Below are 18,601 nucleotides of genomic sequence, written 5' to 3' on the forward strand. Positions count from 1 at the left end.
TATGGTTTATTTCTCAAGTGAGTATCCACTTTTCTACAAAAATCAGACTGCAGACCACACGACAAGGTGTCAAAGCCTCTTTATTTGGAAATTAGTACAAAGTTTTGCTCCCGTGTTAAAAATAGTCCAGAACATTTGCTACCGCCACTACAGTCTGTGTACCAAAGCCAACCGAAGGGCGGAGGGGGGCAGAGCAGGCCTATGATTCCACAAAAACAATATTTACACCAGTTTCTCTCTGCCCCTCCCCCTGTCAACTATTTTGTAGGACCAAAAGGAACAGATCAAGGGGACATGGGCTGTGTTCCAATTATCTTAAATGCTTCCCTTCTCATCTCCTTTCATCACTACTGATAGTACAGTGGCAGAACGCTGGGAAAAATGTAAGACAGGTCCTGTTCCATAAACGTTCTAATGTTTGGAGCATAGTGCTCGCAACACCAGAGTTGTGCAGTTTAATTCCTGCATAGGCCACATATTGTGACTGAATGTGTGTGAACTGCTGCAATGGATGGATGTCTGTTAAATAACTATAACATTATTTGCAAGCAAGGAGATAAGGAAAGGCAGCTTAAAAGGACTTGGAACACAACCATATTTTACTGCCCAACACAGGCAGCACTGCCCAACACAGGCAGCAGCAACATTCATTCCTTAGAGACCCAAGAGTCATCATCATCAACCCCCACCCCCCACCACACTGCCAGAAAGAGACCATTTGGTCAGGAAGTAAAAAATGATCTTCAAATTATAAGTGAATCTACACACTCTAAAGCATTTACCTATTATTTACACAAAATAAATTAGAAATGTTACAATAGAACATGGGAGCATAACTCCAGTCCGTCTGAGTTTTTGTTTGTCTTCAATTCATGTTATTGATAAACCAGGAGACGTCGCAACACTTGAGGACTAAAGCTGTCCACCCTGCATTCACAAGTCTGATGTGTTTCTGAATGTCTTTCTATACATTGTGTTTCAAAGTGCCTGGTGTGTGTGTGCGCGCATTTCAGAGGGTTAAGAGTTAGTGCACAAGTTAGTGTGTTATATTTCTGTATGTAGAAGTTGAGGGGATTTGCTTTTCAATATCAAGCGTCACGGACCTACATTCAGCTATGGGTTTAAGTAACCAAGTAGGCTAATGTCAAGCCCATTACACGCTCTCTGCATTGCGTGTGTCTGCAGGCTAGCGCTACGGTCACTCAGAGCTAAGGGGCTGGAAGAAAGGTTGAGTTAGTAGAGGGGGTCCAAGCTAGAGGGTACCATCAAACTCCTCATATTCCTAGTCTGAGGCCCTCGCTGACTCCTTTGCTCACTTGAAAAGACTAGCTGGGCCAAGGTGGAGTTATCACCACATTACTGGTACACTACCCATCCTCACCTGTTATGCCTGATAGGGTTCTCAAACTCACAAGCAGAGAATTACAGAGATAAGAAATAAGGGAAAGTAAAGAGACCGTTTCATTGTATTGGGAAAAAACAGACAGAGAAACTCAGTTGTAAGATGTTTTTCAAGAGGAAGCCATTTTAGGCATTTAAAAAGTAACGTGATTTCCTCAATAGAACCTTTAGTCAGAGAACAAGACATACAAAGGTAGCATGACAATGTTACTAACGTAAAACAGTGCAATTGAATATATTCACAATCTCAAATGATCTGACATTTCTCCTGGGCCCAGTCAACATGGGAAGAGAGCAGCAAATGTAGAGCTACCACAACTTCAGATGCACATCTCAAATTCAAGCAGAAAGTGTAGAGGTATAGAGCCTCCTACAGCTAAAAGGGCTCTTAGGGGCCCAGATGGGTCCTCTTGCAGCAACAGTAGCCCTAAAGTCAGAGCCTGAGGCTTGGTAAGGCAAGGAACCTCTCCCCCTCAATCTCCAACTACAAGAAAACACTTCAGTTCCAAAATATTCATCATAACCAATGTTTAAAAAAAATAAAAACATCTACCCCTACATTTATGACATCTGCACATTATATTATGCACATCTCAAATTGTTACTTTAAAATGTATCACTAATAAATAGATTTAAACATAAAAACAACCCCCTCTCAAGGTGCATTTCATTACAGTAATCGTATCCAGTTCTCTCGCACACACACACAATAATGAAGGATTTTTGTCAGCAGTGTTTTCACCATAAAAGGGACTGTTTCTTTCCCAGGACACAAAACACACACATGCTAGTAACTGCTTAGCTTAGCCCAACAGCCCTCAGACCTCATGACATGAGCCTGCCACACTGATTGGCTGGCGTGGTATCAAACACTCCTCCAATGACAGCATCATAGAGTGCAGTGACAGACTGATTGTTGGATGGTAACCCCTTGGATACAACCCCCCTGAGCTACTAACAAGGTCAAGGGTCATCTTTCTGGTCAGACAGACCTCACCCTGTGGCAGGTTGACCACTTGTAAGTCTGTCTGTCTGTACATCTGTCTCTCCAACCAGACATTAGCTTTATAAAAAACGTTATGTATTGCTATAGAAATCCCCTCCCACCTAATCGGGTGAAGTGCTAACGATCTAAATTAGCCAATCACGTCAACTCTTTCCAAGAAGATTGTCCAACTGCAGCGTAGTGTAGGGCCAAAATGAGTTGCGTTTGCAGGTATCCCCATTGTCAGTACGGACCATTTCATCTACTCCTCCAGGCCACTGTGTGGCGCCTGCCCTAGTTCTGCTACTGCTCAGTCCAGCTTCTCCAGCACTGAGGGTACATAGACCAGGCTGAGCTCGGAGCCAAAGTCGCAGACAATGGCGGCATTGTTCAGCACCACGAGCTGGCGGACCCCCTGGCCGTCGCTGCTCTGGCCCAGGTAGACCGTCTGGAGGAGGTCCCCGAAGTTCAGGTCCCAGAAGGACACACAGCCCTGGCCCCCTGTCACCAGGAGAGACTCAGAGATCACCCCCAGACTAGCACCACAGCCCACCTCCTAGGGGAGAGGAAAAGAAAGGAAAATTGGGATTGAAGCAGACGAAGAGGCATAAACTATCGTTGAAAAACAGGAGACAAGTTTACACACACACCCACCCACCTGCTGTATGGAGTAGAGCTTGATACCCGTGCTGCGGTCCCAGATGCAGATGAGGTCGTCAAGGCCGCTGCTGATCACGCACGATGTGGTGCACACCAGCGAGGTCACGTCGCCGCGGTGACCGTACACGTGGCTCACCCGGCTGCCCGTCAGCACATCCCACAGACAGATTGCTCCGTCCTGCCCCCCACTGGCCAGAACCATGGTCTGCAACACAACAATGACAATGACTGATACTTCACATATTCATTAAGTACAAACAGAAAAAAGTGGACCGCTCTGGGGAGGGACTACCTGGAGTTGTTCATAAGAAATCCACATTTTCCATTGCAAAATGTTTTGCTACGATGTACCCTCCTAGTAAGGGGGGCTTACACTCAAACGGATTAGTGTAAAAAATATCAGAATTGGGCTGCCTGTGCCTTAGTGACTCATGCACACCCAGCAAGACTGGTACACAAGGTTCGGAAAAGGTGGTATTTTAGGAGCAAGGTGAGCCCATTGCTACATTGCATAACTATCCCTCTGGGGAAATTATTCAACGGAGCAGGTTTTGAGTTGGAATGCACTTCGCTCCGCAGGTAGTATAACTTTTTCATTACATTTCATTATAGTACAACGGTTGATTTGTCTAATCTTAGCAATTTCTTCTTAGCTAGCTACATAGCCGTCCTTGTATCAGAGATAATTGCATAATTATCGTATTTCGTCGCCCTAACGTAGCCTTCACTGCTATTCGCCCAGCAGCTAGCAAACGCCCACAGATTAGCATCACTGTAGTGCTATTACACTATTACACTCAACTGAACGACTTGATTAGTTTAGTGTTAGCTAGCTACATAGCTGTCTTTGTATCCAAGATAATTGTGTAGTTTAGAGTGTGTAGTCTTGGAGTGATTATCTTAATTTACCGAGGTTCGCTAGCCAGCTATTTGTCGTCCTTAACGTAGGAGACTCTGCTAGCTAGCCAACAGCTAACAGCTAGCCAACGTCTACTGAATAGCACTCAACAACCCGGTCGCAGTCACAGGTAGTATCACATTTTCATTTCATTTCATTACAGTACAACGGTTTGATTTGTTTGATCGTAGCTAGCTACATAGCTAGCTACATAGCCGTCTTTGTATCAAAGATAATTGTGTAGTCTAGAGCGATTTTCTAGGTTAGCTAGCCAGCTATTGTCGTTCTTTTAACGCAACGTAACGTAAACAACACTGCTAGCTAGCCAGCTAGCCCCCGAATAGCAGCACTGCAGAAACTATTACACTCAACGGAACGACTTGATTAGTGTAGTGTCAACAACGCAGCTACTGCCAGCTAGCCTACTTCAGCAGTACTGTATCATTTTAATCATTTTAGTCAATAAGATTCTTGCTACGTAAGCTTAACTTTCTGAACATTCGAGACGTGTAGTCCACTTGTCATTCCAATCTCCTTTGCATTAGCGTAGCCTCTTCTGTAGCCTGTCAACTATGTGTCTGTCTATCCCTGTTCTCTCCTCTCTGCACAGACCATACAAACGCTCCACACCGCGTGGCCGCGGCCACCCTAATCTGGTGGTCCCAGCGCGCACGACCCACGTGGAGTTCCAGGTCTCCGGTAGCCTCTGGAACAGCCGATCTGCGGCCAACAAGGCAGAGTTCATCTCAGCCTATGCCTCCCTCCAGTCCCTCGACTTCTTGGCACTGACGGAAACATGGATCACCACAGACAACACTGCTACTCCTACTGCTCTCTCTTCGTCCGCCCACGTGTTCTCGCACACCCCGAGAGCTTCTGGTCAGCGGGGTCGTGGCACCGGGATCCTCATCTCTCCCAAGTGGTCATTCTCTCTTTCTCCCTCACCCATCTGTCTATCGCCTCCTTTGAATTCCATGCTGTCACAGTTACCAGCCCTTTCAAGCTTAACATCCTTATCATTTATCGCCCTCCAGGTTCCCTCGGAGAGTTCATCAATGAGCTTGATACCTTGATAAGCTCCTTTCCTGAGGACGGCTCACCTCTCACAGTGCTGGGCGACTTTAACCTCCCCACGTCTACCTTTGACTCATTCCTCTCTGCCTCCTTCTTTCCACTCCTCTCCTCTTTTGACCTCACCCTCTCACCTTCCCCCCCTATCTCACAAGGCAGGCAATACGCTCGACCTCATCTTTACTAGATGCTGTTCTTCCACTAACCTCATTGCAACTCCCCTCCAAGTCTCCGACCACTACTTTGTATCCTTTTCCCTCTCGCTCTCATCTAACACCTCCCACACGGCCCCTACTCGGATGGTATCGCGCCGTCCCAACCTTCGCTCTCTCTCCCCCGCTACTCTCTCCTCTTCCATCCTATCATCTCTTCCCTCTGCTCATACCTTCTCCAACCTATCTCCTGATTCTGCCTCCTCAACCCTCCTCTCCTCCCTTTCTGCATCCTTTGACTCTCTATGTCCCCTATCCTCCAGGCCGGCGCGGTCCTCCCCTCCCGCCCCGTGGCTCGACGACTCATTGCGAGCTCACAGAACAGGGCTCCGGGCAGCTGAGCGGAAATGGAGGAAAACTCGCCTCCCTGCGGACCTGGCATCCTTTCACTCCCTCCTCTCTACATTTTCCTCCTCTGTCTCTGCTGCTAAAGCCATTTTCTACCACTCTAAATTCCAAGAATCTGCCTCTAACCCTAGGAAGCTCTTTCCCACCTTCTCCTCACTCCTGAATCCTCCTCCCCCTCCCCCCCTCCTCCCTCTCTGCAGATGACTTCGTCAACCATTTTGAAAAGAAGGTCGACGACATCCGATCCTCGTTTGCTAAGTCAAACGGCACCGCTGGTTCTGCTCACACTGCCCTACCCTGTGCTCTGACCTCTTTCTCCCCTCTCTCTCCAGATGAAATCTCGCGTCTTGTGACGGCCGGCCGCCCCAACAACCTGCCCGCTTGACCCTATCCCCTCCTCTCTTCTCCAGACCATTTCCGGAGACCTTCTCCCCTACCTCACCTCGCTCATCAACTCATCCCTGACCGCTGGCTACGTCCCTTCCGTCCTCAAGAGAGCGAGAGTTGCACCCCTTCTGAAAAAACCTACACTCAATCCCTCCGATGTCAACAACTACAGACCAGTATCCCTTCTTTCTTTTCTCTCCAAAACTCTTGAACGTGCCGTCCTTGGCCAGCTCTCCCGCTATCTCTCTCTGAATGACCTTCTTGATCCAAATCAGTCAGGTTTCAAGACTAGTCATTCAACTGAGACTGCTCTTCTCTGTATCACGGAGGCGCTCCGCACTGCTAAAGCTAACTCTCTCTCCTCTGCTCTCATCCTTCTAGACCTATCGGCTGCCTTCGATACTGTGAACCATCAGATCCTCCTCTCCACCCTCTCCGAGTTGGGCATCTCCGGCGCGGCCCACGCTTGGATTGCGTCCTACCTGACAGGTCGCTCCTACCAGGTGGCGTGGCGAGAATCTGTCTCCTCACCACGCGCTCTCACCACTGGTGTCCCCCAGGGCTCTGTTCTAGGCCCTCTCCTATTCTCGCTATACACCAAGTCACTTGGCTCTGTCATAACCTCACATGGTCTCTCCTATCATTGCTATGCAGACGACACACAATTAATCTTCTCCTTTCCCCCTTCTGATGACCAGGTGGCGAATTGCATCTCTGCATGTCTGGCAGACATATCAGTGTGGATGACGGATCACCACCTCAAGCTGAACCTCGGCAAGACGGAGCTGCTCTTCCTCCTGGGGAAGGACTGCCCGTTCCATGATCTCGCCATCACGGTTGACAACTCCATTGTGTCCTCCTCCCAGAGCGCTAAGAACCTTGGCGTGATCCTGGACAACACCCTGTCGTTCTCAACTAACATCAAGGCGGTGGCCCGTTCCTGTAGGTTCATGCTCTACAACATCCGCAGAGTACGACCCTGCCTCACACAGGAAGCGGCGCAGGTCCTAATCCAGGCACTTGTCATCTCCCGTCTGGACTACTGCAACTCGCTGTTGGCTGGGCTCCCTGCCTGTGTCATTAAACCCCTACAACTCATCCAGAACGCCGCAGCCCGTCTGGTGTTCAACCTTCCCAAGTTCTCTCACGTCACCCCGCTCCTCCGCTCTCTCCACTGGCTTCCAGTTGAAGCTCGCATCTGCTACAAGACCATGGTGCTTGCCTACGGAGCTGTGAGGGGAACAGCACCTCAGTACCTCCAGGCTCTGATCAGGCCCTACACCCAAACAAGGGCACTGCGTTCATCCACCTCTGGCCTGCTCGCCTCCCTACCACTGAGGAAGTACAGTTCCCGCTCAGCCCAGTCAAAACTGTTCGCTGCTCTGGCCCCCCAATGGTGGAACTCCCTCACGACGCCAGGACAGCGGAGTCAATCACCACCTTCCGGAGACACCTGAAACCCCACCTCTTTAAGGAATACCTAGGATAGGATAAGTATTTCTTCTCACCCCCCCCCCTTTAAGATTTAGATGCACTATTGTAAAGTGACTATTCTACTGGATGTCATAAGGTGAATGCACCAATTTGTAAGTCGCTCTGGATAAGAGCGTCTGCTAAATGACTTAAATGTAAATGTAAATGAATGCAGTTAGACAAGAGTTTAGCCATTGGAACACAGCTTTGGGTTACAAGGCTGTACCATCGGATGGGGGGGGAATACAGACTGTACCATTGACTAACCTGGTCTATGTAGATGGCAGTGATTCCCCCAGAGTGGCCCTGGAGCGTGAAGAGACAGCATGAGTCCTCCAGTCGATATACCTGACACACACAGAAGGGTTTCAGTGTGTGTGAGTGAGTGTACATTTCATTCTGTTTTAGGTTGGTGAATAATATAAACAAGAGTCCACATGTGTGTGTGTTTCTGTGTGCGTTTGTGTTCTCACTCACCCTGACCGTGTGATCCTGGCTGCCAGTGACCACTCTACCGGCAGCGGCTCGCAGCACCGTGATGGGTTTCTGGTGGGCACACTGCACCGAGCGCGTCAGCTGGCATGAGATCACATCCTCACTGCTGTAGCAGGGCGAGGGCGGTATGTTACTACGCCCGGGAGGACCTGGCACGCGCACACACACACACGTCTACAGTTAAAACGCTCCAAAAGTCGAGACGTCACAAAATGTCAAAAGTAACCATAGCCGGAGACACCTTACTTGATAATTAGTTAACTACCCAGTTGATAGCTACCGTAGTACTGCCCGGTCAATAACGTCTCCAAGAATGACCAGGTGACTCCAGTTGTTAACATTTTACCGATCGACTTTCCAAGCATATTAGACATACACTGAGTGTACAAAACATTATGAACACCTTCCTAATATTGAGTTGCACCCCCTGTTGCCCTCAGAACAGCCTCAACTCGTTGGGGCATGGACTCTACAAGGTGTCGAAAGTGTTCCACAGGGATGCTGGCCCATGTTGCCTAATGCTTCACACAGTTGTGTCATGTTGGCTGGATGTCCTTTGGGTGGTGGACCATTCTTGATACACACAGGAAACTGTTAAGCGTTGCAGTTCTTGACACACTCAAACCGGTGCACCTGGCACCTACTACCATACCCCGTTCAAATGCACTTAAATATTTTGTCTTGCCCATTCACCCTCGGAATGGCACACACACAATCCATGTCTCAATTGTCTCAAGGCTTAAAAATCCATCTTTAACCTGTCTCCTCCCCTTCATCTGCACTGATTGAAGTGGATTTAACAAGTGACATCAATAAGGGAGCATAGCTTTCACCTGGTCAGTCTATGTCAAGAGAAAAGCAGGTTCCTAATGTTTTGTGCACTCGGTGTATATTGACATCATTGGGTCGTTTGACAGTGTGTGTGAAGCTCACCTCTGTACTGCAGTAAGCCCAGAGGCTTGTTGATGTCGACAGTGAAGAAGTCTAGAGAGCCGTCGAGTCTGGCCGCCACGATCCTGTTGTTGAGGAAGGCCAGGGCCGTGATCCCCGAGACGCCGTCTTCATTACTGCAGCGTAACGAGCCCTCCACTGCATCCCACAGCTAACCACATAACACATTAGTGCACTTCCCCTGGCTTTTTCTCACTTTCCCTTTGCCAATTTCTCCTACTCTGACTCTCTCTCCTCTTGCAAATATTGTTTCCTGCTTTCTCATTATGACTAACTCCTCTCTTTCCCCTTCTCATCTCATCCACTCCCTCTGCACCCATCCCATTCTTTCTTTCTGTTCTACAAGGGAGCATCATAGTGACGGGGTAGGGGCTAGGGGGGGGTCGATTTAGGATTGGGTCTCACCTCCAGTTTGCCGCTGCTCCTCCCAGCAGCAATGAGGTTCCCCCGAAGCTCCATGGCCCACACGGCGCTTTCCCAGTCCGGGGTCCCCTGGCCCTGTGGAACAGTGGGCTGGATGTACCCCAGGCTGCGTCTCCTCTGGGGAGGGGGTCCCGATGGGGGGGAGGGGGAGGGGTAGGAGGCAGTGAGGCCCGGCGAGGGAGGCTCGTGCTCTAGGTAGGCTCTCTCCACCAGCCCACCGAAGTCAAAGCCATCCCTGGGCGGGGTGAGGAGGAGGTGGGAGGGGGGCTGGGAGTCAAAGTTGGTGTCGATGAGGGGGGTGAGGTCGGGTTGGTCCTCAAAGAGGGCCGGGCGTGGGGTGGTCCGCCGCCTGAGGGGATAGCCCTCATCCTCATCGAAAACCCCGCCCCCTGGTTCTGTCCCGCCTCCCAGATTTTCAGGTTCGGCCACACCCACGGCGTCCCAGCCATCCCGTTGTTCCCAGCAGCCACTGCTGCTACTCCGCCGCAGCCTGACAGAGAGACAGTTTAGTGTTCAGACCAGGAGGCTGGATATGCATATAGGAGAACAGGAGGGAAGACTATGTTGGAAGAAATAAAGGACATGGGAATGGGAAGAAGGGTGAACACAGACAAGAAGTTAATATTGTACATTTATTATTAAAATAATACAAGTTGTACTCCGAAGAGGTGGATGGTGCCAGGCTAAAAAATATAAACATGCATGAATACAAGCATGAACTGTCCATAGGTGTGTGTATGTAATCCTGTATTGGCCAAGGTGACCTTGTGTACATGGCACGTGTGCGTGTCTTACCCATGTTTAGGAATGACAGTGAGGCAGTCTCCAGTCTGAGCGTCCCACACACGGATCTGTCCTGCCAGACAACAACTGGCCAACAGCATGCCATCACTCGCCAGACACTCTATATCCTGGGAGGGGAGAAAGAAAGAAAGAGAGACAGAGAGAGGAAGGAAGAGAGAGAGGAGAGATACTTGTAAATAATCATGCAAATGAACAATGGTGTGTGTGTGTGTGTGTGTGCCCAGTCTTTCACCATGCTGTGTCCACGCAGCAGCAGGGGGGAGATCTCGCTGATGGGTGGCGAGTAGCCGTAGTCGTCGCAGGGCAGGTCACCGCGGCGACGGCGTCCATGGGCCACTCCGTTCTGGCCGTAGTTGCGGGGACAGAGGACCCGGTAGAGACAGAAGAGCAGCAGCACCAGCAGAACCCCTGCCGCCAGGCCCAGAGCTGCTACCCTAGAGAGAGAGAGGGGGTTAATAACCTGTTTGCTGCCTTCTCCATACATGCCAATAAAGCTGGTTTGGATTGCATTGAGAGAGAGCGAGTTAAGAGACAGAGAGAGAGTACCAATGACTGGGAGACCAAGTCATCTCATGACCCGCACAGAGCATCTTACAACGAAAAGACTTGAACCTTGAGAGAGGCGTGAACTACGCAATGACGTACCGACATAAATCCTCAGCTCATCAGAATGACATTCCATAACATGACCGACTGTTTATTGTCCCCCCATGAGGAAAGCCTGGAAAGCATAGCCGTATGTAATGGGTCCAGTGTGTCCCTCTAGTGGAGACGGTTGCAAAGGTAGAAGCCTAAAAAGCACCTGTCGTGTAGAATGAGTCACTGCCATGCCGCACGGGTGTGACCAGCTCGACGTGCAATACCAGTCCTGAAACCACGGCAGAGTCTGATTGGTCCAGCACACGTCCTCTCTCAAACATGCTCATGCATGGAGTCAGCGTGTACATACTGACTTTATTGTCCCCTTAGGGAAAGATTATACCCATGTGGTGTGCACAAACTGGCTGCACATAGCACATGTTCAAGCCAACCACACCACTTCAGCGGAAGTATGCTAATGTGCACCGTTAAGAGCCAGGAACAAAATGGTTGTTTTTCCTCACCTTATGGTTGCACTTCCATTCACACTACAACAGAAAGCAGCCATTTGAGGCTTGAAATTATGTTAGAAAATGATCATACTAATGTAATTCCATCACCGCCACAGGCCTAACATAATAAAATAGTGTCTAACATTGATTGGCAACCAGTTTATTTGTTTATGATTACCGGTATTATAAAACAGGCTGAGGGAGATTCTCTGACGGTTGCCTCAACGAAGTCTGTCCCAAAACAATATGATTTGCTGGTTTTATGCATTAAATGTTCAAATAGCTCTTTGTTGACTGTTACTGGGTGCTATCGTCCTCCATCAGCACCGGCCTGTACCCTACCTGCACTAAGCTCTCTCCTGGCCCCTTACATCCAGACCGGACACGTCGTGTGCGCGAGCATTGAAAAAGAAATGTAGAAATCCGTGTTACTCAATTATTGCACCCACACTGCTCGCTCGCGCGCGCCAACGAGCGTCTGCGTTGCCAAGGGCTAAAATAGAACTCCTTTCTTTTGCTGACGCAGATCGCACTGCAAGTCCTGCCTCTCCCATCTCCTCATTGGTTTATAGAAGCAGGTACCCACGTGCCATCGCCTTATTGGTTATATGCACGTGGGTGATTGAAAGAAGAACTGTTTTGCAGGTTATCTTGGTAACGCTATGAAAGTTTACCATATAAGTTCAAAGATGAAAAAGCCTGGAAGGAGGAGAGATGACTAGAAACGATATGGTTGACCGTTTTATGTGTAAAGGACCTTGTGCATTTAAGGTAAAATAACTACTCAATGTTTATATCCCAGGACAAATTAGCTAGCAACAGCAAGCTAGCTAAATAGGACAAATTAGCTGGCATGTGAAAGCTAGCTAAATAGGACAAATTAGCTAGCATGTGAAAGCTAGCTAAATAGGACAAATTAGCTAGCATGTGAAAGCTAGCTAGCTAAATTGCCCTACATGATTAATGCTTTTTGACCTGTCCCCAAATTAATGTAATTGGTTCAGAGTTTGCTTTGATATTTTGTGATCGCGTTTGGTGTGGGGGGACAAAATAAATGTATGCACGATGGCGCACGATGGCGCACGCGCGCAGCCGGTTTGGGTTCCGTGTTACACTAAGTCTGAATTTATCCTGCAAGGTGACCTAAACTGGGACATGCTTAAACCACCTGACCAAGTCCAAAAGCAATGGGACTCCGTAAATCTTTCTCACATTATCACCAATCCCACAAGGCATGACTCCAAACACCCAGAAAAGGCTACTCTCCTCAATGTTATCCTCACAAATAATCCTGATAGTTATCAGTCTGGTGTTTTCTGTAATGACCTTAGCGATCACTGTTTTACAGCCTGTGTTCGTAATGGCTGCTCAGTGAAACGACCTGTCCTGATTTGTCATAGATGCTAAAAAACTTTAATGAGCAAGCCTTCCTTCATGAATTGGTCTTTGTAAAATGGTATAGAATCAGATTGATCCCCTCTGTTGGAACTTATTATTTTTTATTTAATTTTCAGTGGTATTGTTAACCTTTTTGGGATAGGGGGCAGCATTTTCACTTTTGGATGAATAGCGTGCCCAGATTGAACTGCCTCCTACTCTGTCCCAGATGCTAATATATGCATATTATTGTTAGTATTGGATAGAACACACTCAGAAGTTTCTAAAACTGTTTGAATGATGTCTGTGAGTATAACAAAACTCATATGGCAGGCGAAAATCTGAGAAAAATCCAACCAGGAAGTGGGAAATCTGAGGTTTGTAGTTTTTCAACTCAGCCCTCATTGAAGATACAGGGTGATATTAGTTATGTTTCACTTCCCAAGGCTTCCACTAAATGTCAACAGTATTTAAAACCTGTTTTGACGATTCTACTCTAAAGGAGGGGCTCATAAGGGCTCTTTGATTGAGTGGTCTGGCAGAGTGCCACAGCATCGGTCTGGCAGAGTGCCACAGCATCGGTCTGGCACGCTCACGTGAAAGGTAGCTACGTTTCACTTCATTTGTACAGACAAAGGAATTGTCCGGTTGGAACATTAATTCAGTTTTATGTTAAAAACATCCTAAAGACTGGTTCCATACTTAGTTTGGCATGTTTCTACGGGCTGTAATGGGACTTTTTAAACTTTTTGTCCAACGTTCGGCGCGACCTGAACACGCTTTTGGATTTGTTTACCAAACGCCCTAACAAAAGAAGATATTTGGACATAACTGATGGACATTATCGAACAAATCAAAACATTTATGGTGCAACTGGGATTCCTGGGAGTGCATTCTGATGAAGATCATCAAAGGTAAGTGAATATTTAAAATGCTATTTCTGAGTAATGTTGACAACCCAATATGGCGGCTATCTTTTTGGCTGCTTTGTAGTCTAAAGGCTGTACTCAGATTATTGCATGGTTTGCTTTCTCCGTAAAGATTTTTTGAAATCTGACACAGCGGTTGCATTAAGGAGAAGTTTATCTAAAATTCCATGTATAATAGTTGTATCGGCGGCAGGGTAGCCTAGTGGTTAGAGCATTGGACTAGTAACCGAAAGGTTGCAAGTTCAAATCCCCGAGCTGACAAGGTACAAAATCTGTCGTTCTGCCCCTGAACAGGCAGTTAACCCACTGTTCCTAGGCCGTCATTGAAAATAAGAATTTGTTCTTAACTGACTTGGACTAGTAAAATACATTTTAAAAAATCTTTATCAATGTTTATTATGAGTATTTCTGTAAATTGATGTGGCTCTCTGCAATATCACCGCATGTTTTAGAACTACTGAACATAACGCGCCAATGTAAACTCAGATTTTTTAAATAAATATGAACTTTATCAAACAAAACACACATGTATTGTGTAACATGAAGTCATATGAATGTCATCTGATGAAGATCAAAGGTTAGTGATTCATTTTATCTCTATTTCTGCTATTTCTGCTTTTTGTGACTCCTCTCTTTGGCTGGGAAAAAATGGCTGTGTTTTTCTGTGGCTTGGTAGTGACCTAACATAATCGTTTGTGGTGCTTTCGCTGTAAATCCTTTTTGAAATCAAACACTGTGGCTGAATTAACAAGAATGTTATCTTTAAAATGGTGTAAAATACTTGTATGCTTGAGGAATTATAATTATGAGATTTTTGTTGTTTTGAATTTGGCACCCTGCACTTTCACTGACTGTTGCGGGGCGGAACCCCAGTCCTAGACAGGTTAAGGATGCTGCCCCTATCATCGCAAAGCCTATCTCCAACATTTTTAAACAGTCTCTCCTTTCTGGAGAGGTTCCCACTGCTTGGAAGGCAGCCACAGTTCATCCTTTATTTAAAGGGGAGATCAAGCTGATCCTAACTGTTATAGGCCTATTTCTATTTTGCCCTTGTCAATAATCAACTGACTGGCTTTCTTGATAGCTATATTATTATCTCTAGTATGCAATCTGGTTCCCGCTCAGGTTATGGATGTGTCACTGCAACCTTAAAGGTCCTCAATGTTGTCACCATTGCCCTTGATTCTAAGAAATAGTGTGCTGCTATTTTTATTGACTTTGCCAAAGCTTTTGATACGGTAGACCATTCCATTCTTGTGGGCCGGCTAAGGAGTATTGGTGTCTCTGAGGGTCTTTGGCCTGGTTTGCTAACTACCTCTCTCAAAGAGTGCAGTGTATAAAGACAGAACATCTGCTGTCTCAGTCACTGCCTGTCACCAAGGGAGTGCCCCAAGGCTCAATCCTAGGCCCACGCTCTTCTCAATTTACATCAACAACATAGCTCAGGCAGTAGGAAGCTCTCTCATCCATTTACATGCAGATGATACAGTCTTATACTCAGCTGGCCCCTCCCTCAATTTTGTGTTAAATGCTCTACAACAAAGCTTTCTTAGTGTCTAACAAGCTTTCTCTACCCACAGGGGTTGTCTGTTAGGAGAATGTCCTTCTCCCCACAGGTGTGATTACTACCTCTGAGGGTTTAGAGCTTGAGGTAGTCACCTCATACAAGTACTTGGGAGTATGGCTAGACGGTGCACTGTCCTTCTCTCAGCACATATCAAAGCTGCAGGCTAAAGTTAAATCTAGACTTGGTTTCCTCTATCGTAATCGCTCCTCTTTCACCCGAGCTGCCAAACTAACCTTGATTCAGATGACCATCCTACCCATGCTAGATTTTCGGAGACATAATTTATAGATCAGCAGGTAAGGGTGCTCTCGAGCGGCTAGATGTTCTTAACCATTCAGACATCAGATTTGCCACCAATGCTCCTTATAGGACACATCACTATACTCTTCTGTAAACTGGTCATCTCTGTCTACCCATTGCAAGACCCACTGGTTGATGCTTATTTATAAAACCCTCTTAGGCCTCACTCTCCCTATCTGAGATATCTACTGCAGCCCTCATTCTCCACATACAACACCTGTTCTGCCAGTCACATTCTGTTAAAGGTCCCCAAAGCACACACATCCTGGGTCGCTCCTGCTAGCGATGGGAACAAGCTGCAACAAACACTCAAGCTGGACAGTTTTATCTCAATCTCTTCATTCAAAGACTCAATCATGACAGCTGTGGCTGCTTTGTATGATGTATTCTTGACCTTTGTGCTGTTGACTTTGCCCAATAATGTTTGTACCGTGTTTTTGTGCTGCTACCATGTTGTTGTCATGCTGTGTTGTCATGTTTTGCTGTTATGATGTTGTCTTAGGTCTCTCTTTATGTAGTGTTGTGTGTCTCTTGTGATATGTGTTTTGTCCTATTTTTATATTTTTAATCCCGGGCCCCCGTCCCGCAGGGGTCCTTTTGCCTTTTGGTAGGCCGTCATTGTAAATAAGAATTTGTTCTTAACTGACTTGCGTAGTTAAATAAAGGTTAAATAAAATAGAAGCAAGAGTTTCAAAGGATTCTGTCCTTGATTGGACAACCATAGAGATACGATAGATTGTACTTTATTCTGGGAGAACCATCCAGGCCCCTCCTCCTTGACTTGACCTAAAGATTCTAATAGATAAATCTCCATCTGTGCCTGGCCTGTGTTCCAGAGATGAACTTCACCACTGTGGCCTTTATCTCAAATATGAACCGTGAACACGGATCTGGGTTTCACAGATGACCATGACCTGATGAATATGATTCAAACCTTCCACTTCAAATGAAAAACCTCCCTGGCGTTACACATCACAGTGGACACAGTTCCAATGTTGGATCCATTTTAATATGCTATTGGTCAAGGACGTAGTATACTGCAGGAAAAACACTGGTGGTCTGAAGCAACACAGCACCCCCTCTGCCCAATTCTGTTTGTTCTAATAGAAACATTAACGTTGGCACTACTGCCTGTTGCTTTGAGGAACCTTTGCCCCCTACTACCAACAACATAGAACTAGGGAAAACAACAGTTGAGAGACTGTTTCAGTCCCAAAACCACACCAAACATCATCCACTCCACCATGACATCGTCAACCCACGGACGTCAACCCACGGACATCTTAAGAGTAACCTGACAGCCAATCAGATGAGACGGTAGACAGGAACAAAGTCTGTGAGTCAGTGAGGGGGTTCATTTTGCATGGCCCTGTGCCCCAGATGGGTGGGGGCACCGATGCAAAACGAACCTCGCCCAATATCCAGTCAACTCAACTATAGAGATAAGAGAAAAAACGATTTTCTCTTTCTTCCTACCGTTTTTGAGATAACCATTGACACAGTGACAGACTGTTTGGCTTACAAGGTTAGAAAGAGGAAGAAAAGAGAGGTGTGGGACTAGCGTTGCAAATCCTGGTTGGACAGTTCTGGATTTCCTGCTTACTCCTTCCTGATTCTGAGATTCTTCCAACCAGGATTTGGGGAAAACCATTGAATTTATTGAAAGTTTCCGGAATTTTGCAACCCTACAATGCAAACATATTCTGTATGAGATGTGGGTTTGGACTGTGTGGATTATCACTGAATCTCTTGGCCTTGACACCATAATCGTTCACTATAACATTGATCTTTCGCCTGCACAGGAGCATTAGCATGGACTTTGAAGTGGTGTGCACTGTGCATGGGGGTGTGTGTGTGTGTGTGTGTGTGTGTGTGTGTGTGTGTGTGTGTGTGTGTGTGTGTGTGTGTGCGTGCGTGCGTGCGTGCGTGCGTGCGTGCGTGCGTGCGTGCGTGCGTGCGTGCGTGCGTGCGTGCGTGCGTGTAAAAAACATGAAGTGCATGGATTGTAGTAGGGGGAATGTTAGTCAATCTGTAGTTTGAAGGCGTTGGAAATAGAGGTTGGTGTGTGTGAGAGTGTGTCGGTACTGACTTGTAGAGCGTGAGGTCTGCGGGTAGGTCGTTAGTTTTGAGGCTGGGCAGCGGGGGGTGACGTGTGTCCTGGGGGTGGCGCGTCTCAATGGCCTCCCGGGGGCTCAGGTGAAGCGTGACGGGAATGACAGGCAGGATGCTGATGTATCTGTGGGACAGAAAGGTAACAAAATGACATTTCCTACATTAATCAATTAATTTGACCTTTCTTCCCTTCCATAATCCAAAAGCATGGCAAGTAGGGTCAACAGTGGCACAAACACTATGCACATACACGTGCACTCACACCCAATAAACACACACAGTAACTCATTCCAACTCCCCTGACCTACCTCTTGGCCAGAGTAATATTATAGTAGCTGAAGAGCGAGGGCCAGTGTCTGAAAGACAGCCTCCTCCAGCCCTCCTCATCCTCCGCCCCCCAGCTGATCTGGGGCACCAGGGGTGGGGCCTGGGCCTGGTGGGGTACTCCTTCCCTGGGGGCCCCGTGGTGACCCTGGGACTGGTTCTCTGGAAGTGGGGTGGGTTCAGCGGGGGCAGGGAGGACACTGAGGGTGCTGGCAGGGTCCCCTCCTGGTCCAGGGAAGACCGAGGCTACTCCCAGGTGGGGGGGCAGACCCCCGGCCCCGCCCTCCCCCAGGGGGCTCTGCTCAGACACCTGGGCTGCCAGGTAGGTACGGAGGCCAGCGGGGTCCGTGTAGGCCAGGATGCCAATCCAGATCACTGTACCCACCTACAACAATACAGGGATAGAGGGACATGTCAATGCATACAGAGAACTACTTCAAGGAAGTACTGAAAACGTTCACACAGTCATACAGAGACAGACAAATACTGACAGGCGAGACAGAAGGTAACACACACAGACACGACGGCCCAACAGGCAGACTCTCTGTGAAAAGGCCTTGAGACAGTCACCCTCAAGGCTTTTTTACACTGCATGTTCTTAGCCCAGTGCTAACTCACCCTCCTTTCACACAAGCATTTGTTAACACTGGCCTATGTGAAACTGGGGTCGGAAGATTCCGGTAACTTTCCCCAAATTCCCAGAAAATCCAGTTGGGAAGATTCCCGGAATCAGATGGGAATAAGCAGGAAAAATCAGGAATCTTCCAATCCTAATTTCTGAAAAGCCTGTGCA

General features: G+C 47.5%; 1 protein-coding gene across 6 annotated transcripts in view; it reads right to left on the reverse strand.

Annotated features, from left to right (window-relative positions):
- Positions 1-62: 62 nt before the first annotated feature.
- Positions 63-18,601, reverse strand: part of LOC118367511 (sterol regulatory element-binding protein cleavage-activating protein) — a 40,725-nt gene continuing 22,186 nt past the window's right edge. For all 6 annotated transcript variants that reach the window (XM_052489594.1, XM_052489597.1, XM_052489596.1 and 3 more), the window contains exons 12-21: positions 17,793-18,193; positions 17,462-17,608; positions 10,341-10,542; positions 10,100-10,215; positions 9,287-9,794; positions 8,864-9,032; positions 7,913-8,079; positions 7,703-7,783; positions 3,045-3,251; positions 63-2,942 (exon numbers count right to left, since the gene is read on the reverse strand). In XM_052489594.1, the coding sequence (XP_052345554.1) occupies positions 2,697-2,942; positions 3,045-3,251; positions 7,703-7,783; positions 7,913-8,079; positions 8,864-9,032; positions 9,287-9,794; positions 10,100-10,215; positions 10,341-10,542; positions 17,462-17,608; positions 17,793-18,193 (2,244 nt within the window). In that variant the 3' untranslated portion in view covers positions 63-2,696. The remainder of the gene's footprint in view (positions 2,943-3,044; positions 3,252-7,702; positions 7,784-7,912; positions 8,080-8,863; positions 9,033-9,286; positions 9,795-10,099; positions 10,216-10,340; positions 10,543-17,461; positions 17,609-17,792; positions 18,194-18,601) is intronic.

Source organism: Oncorhynchus keta, chromosome 31 (assembly GCF_023373465.1).
Source record: "Oncorhynchus keta strain PuntledgeMale-10-30-2019 chromosome 31, Oket_V2, whole genome shotgun sequence".
NCBI lineage: Eukaryota > Metazoa > Chordata > Actinopteri > Salmoniformes > Salmonidae > Oncorhynchus > Oncorhynchus keta.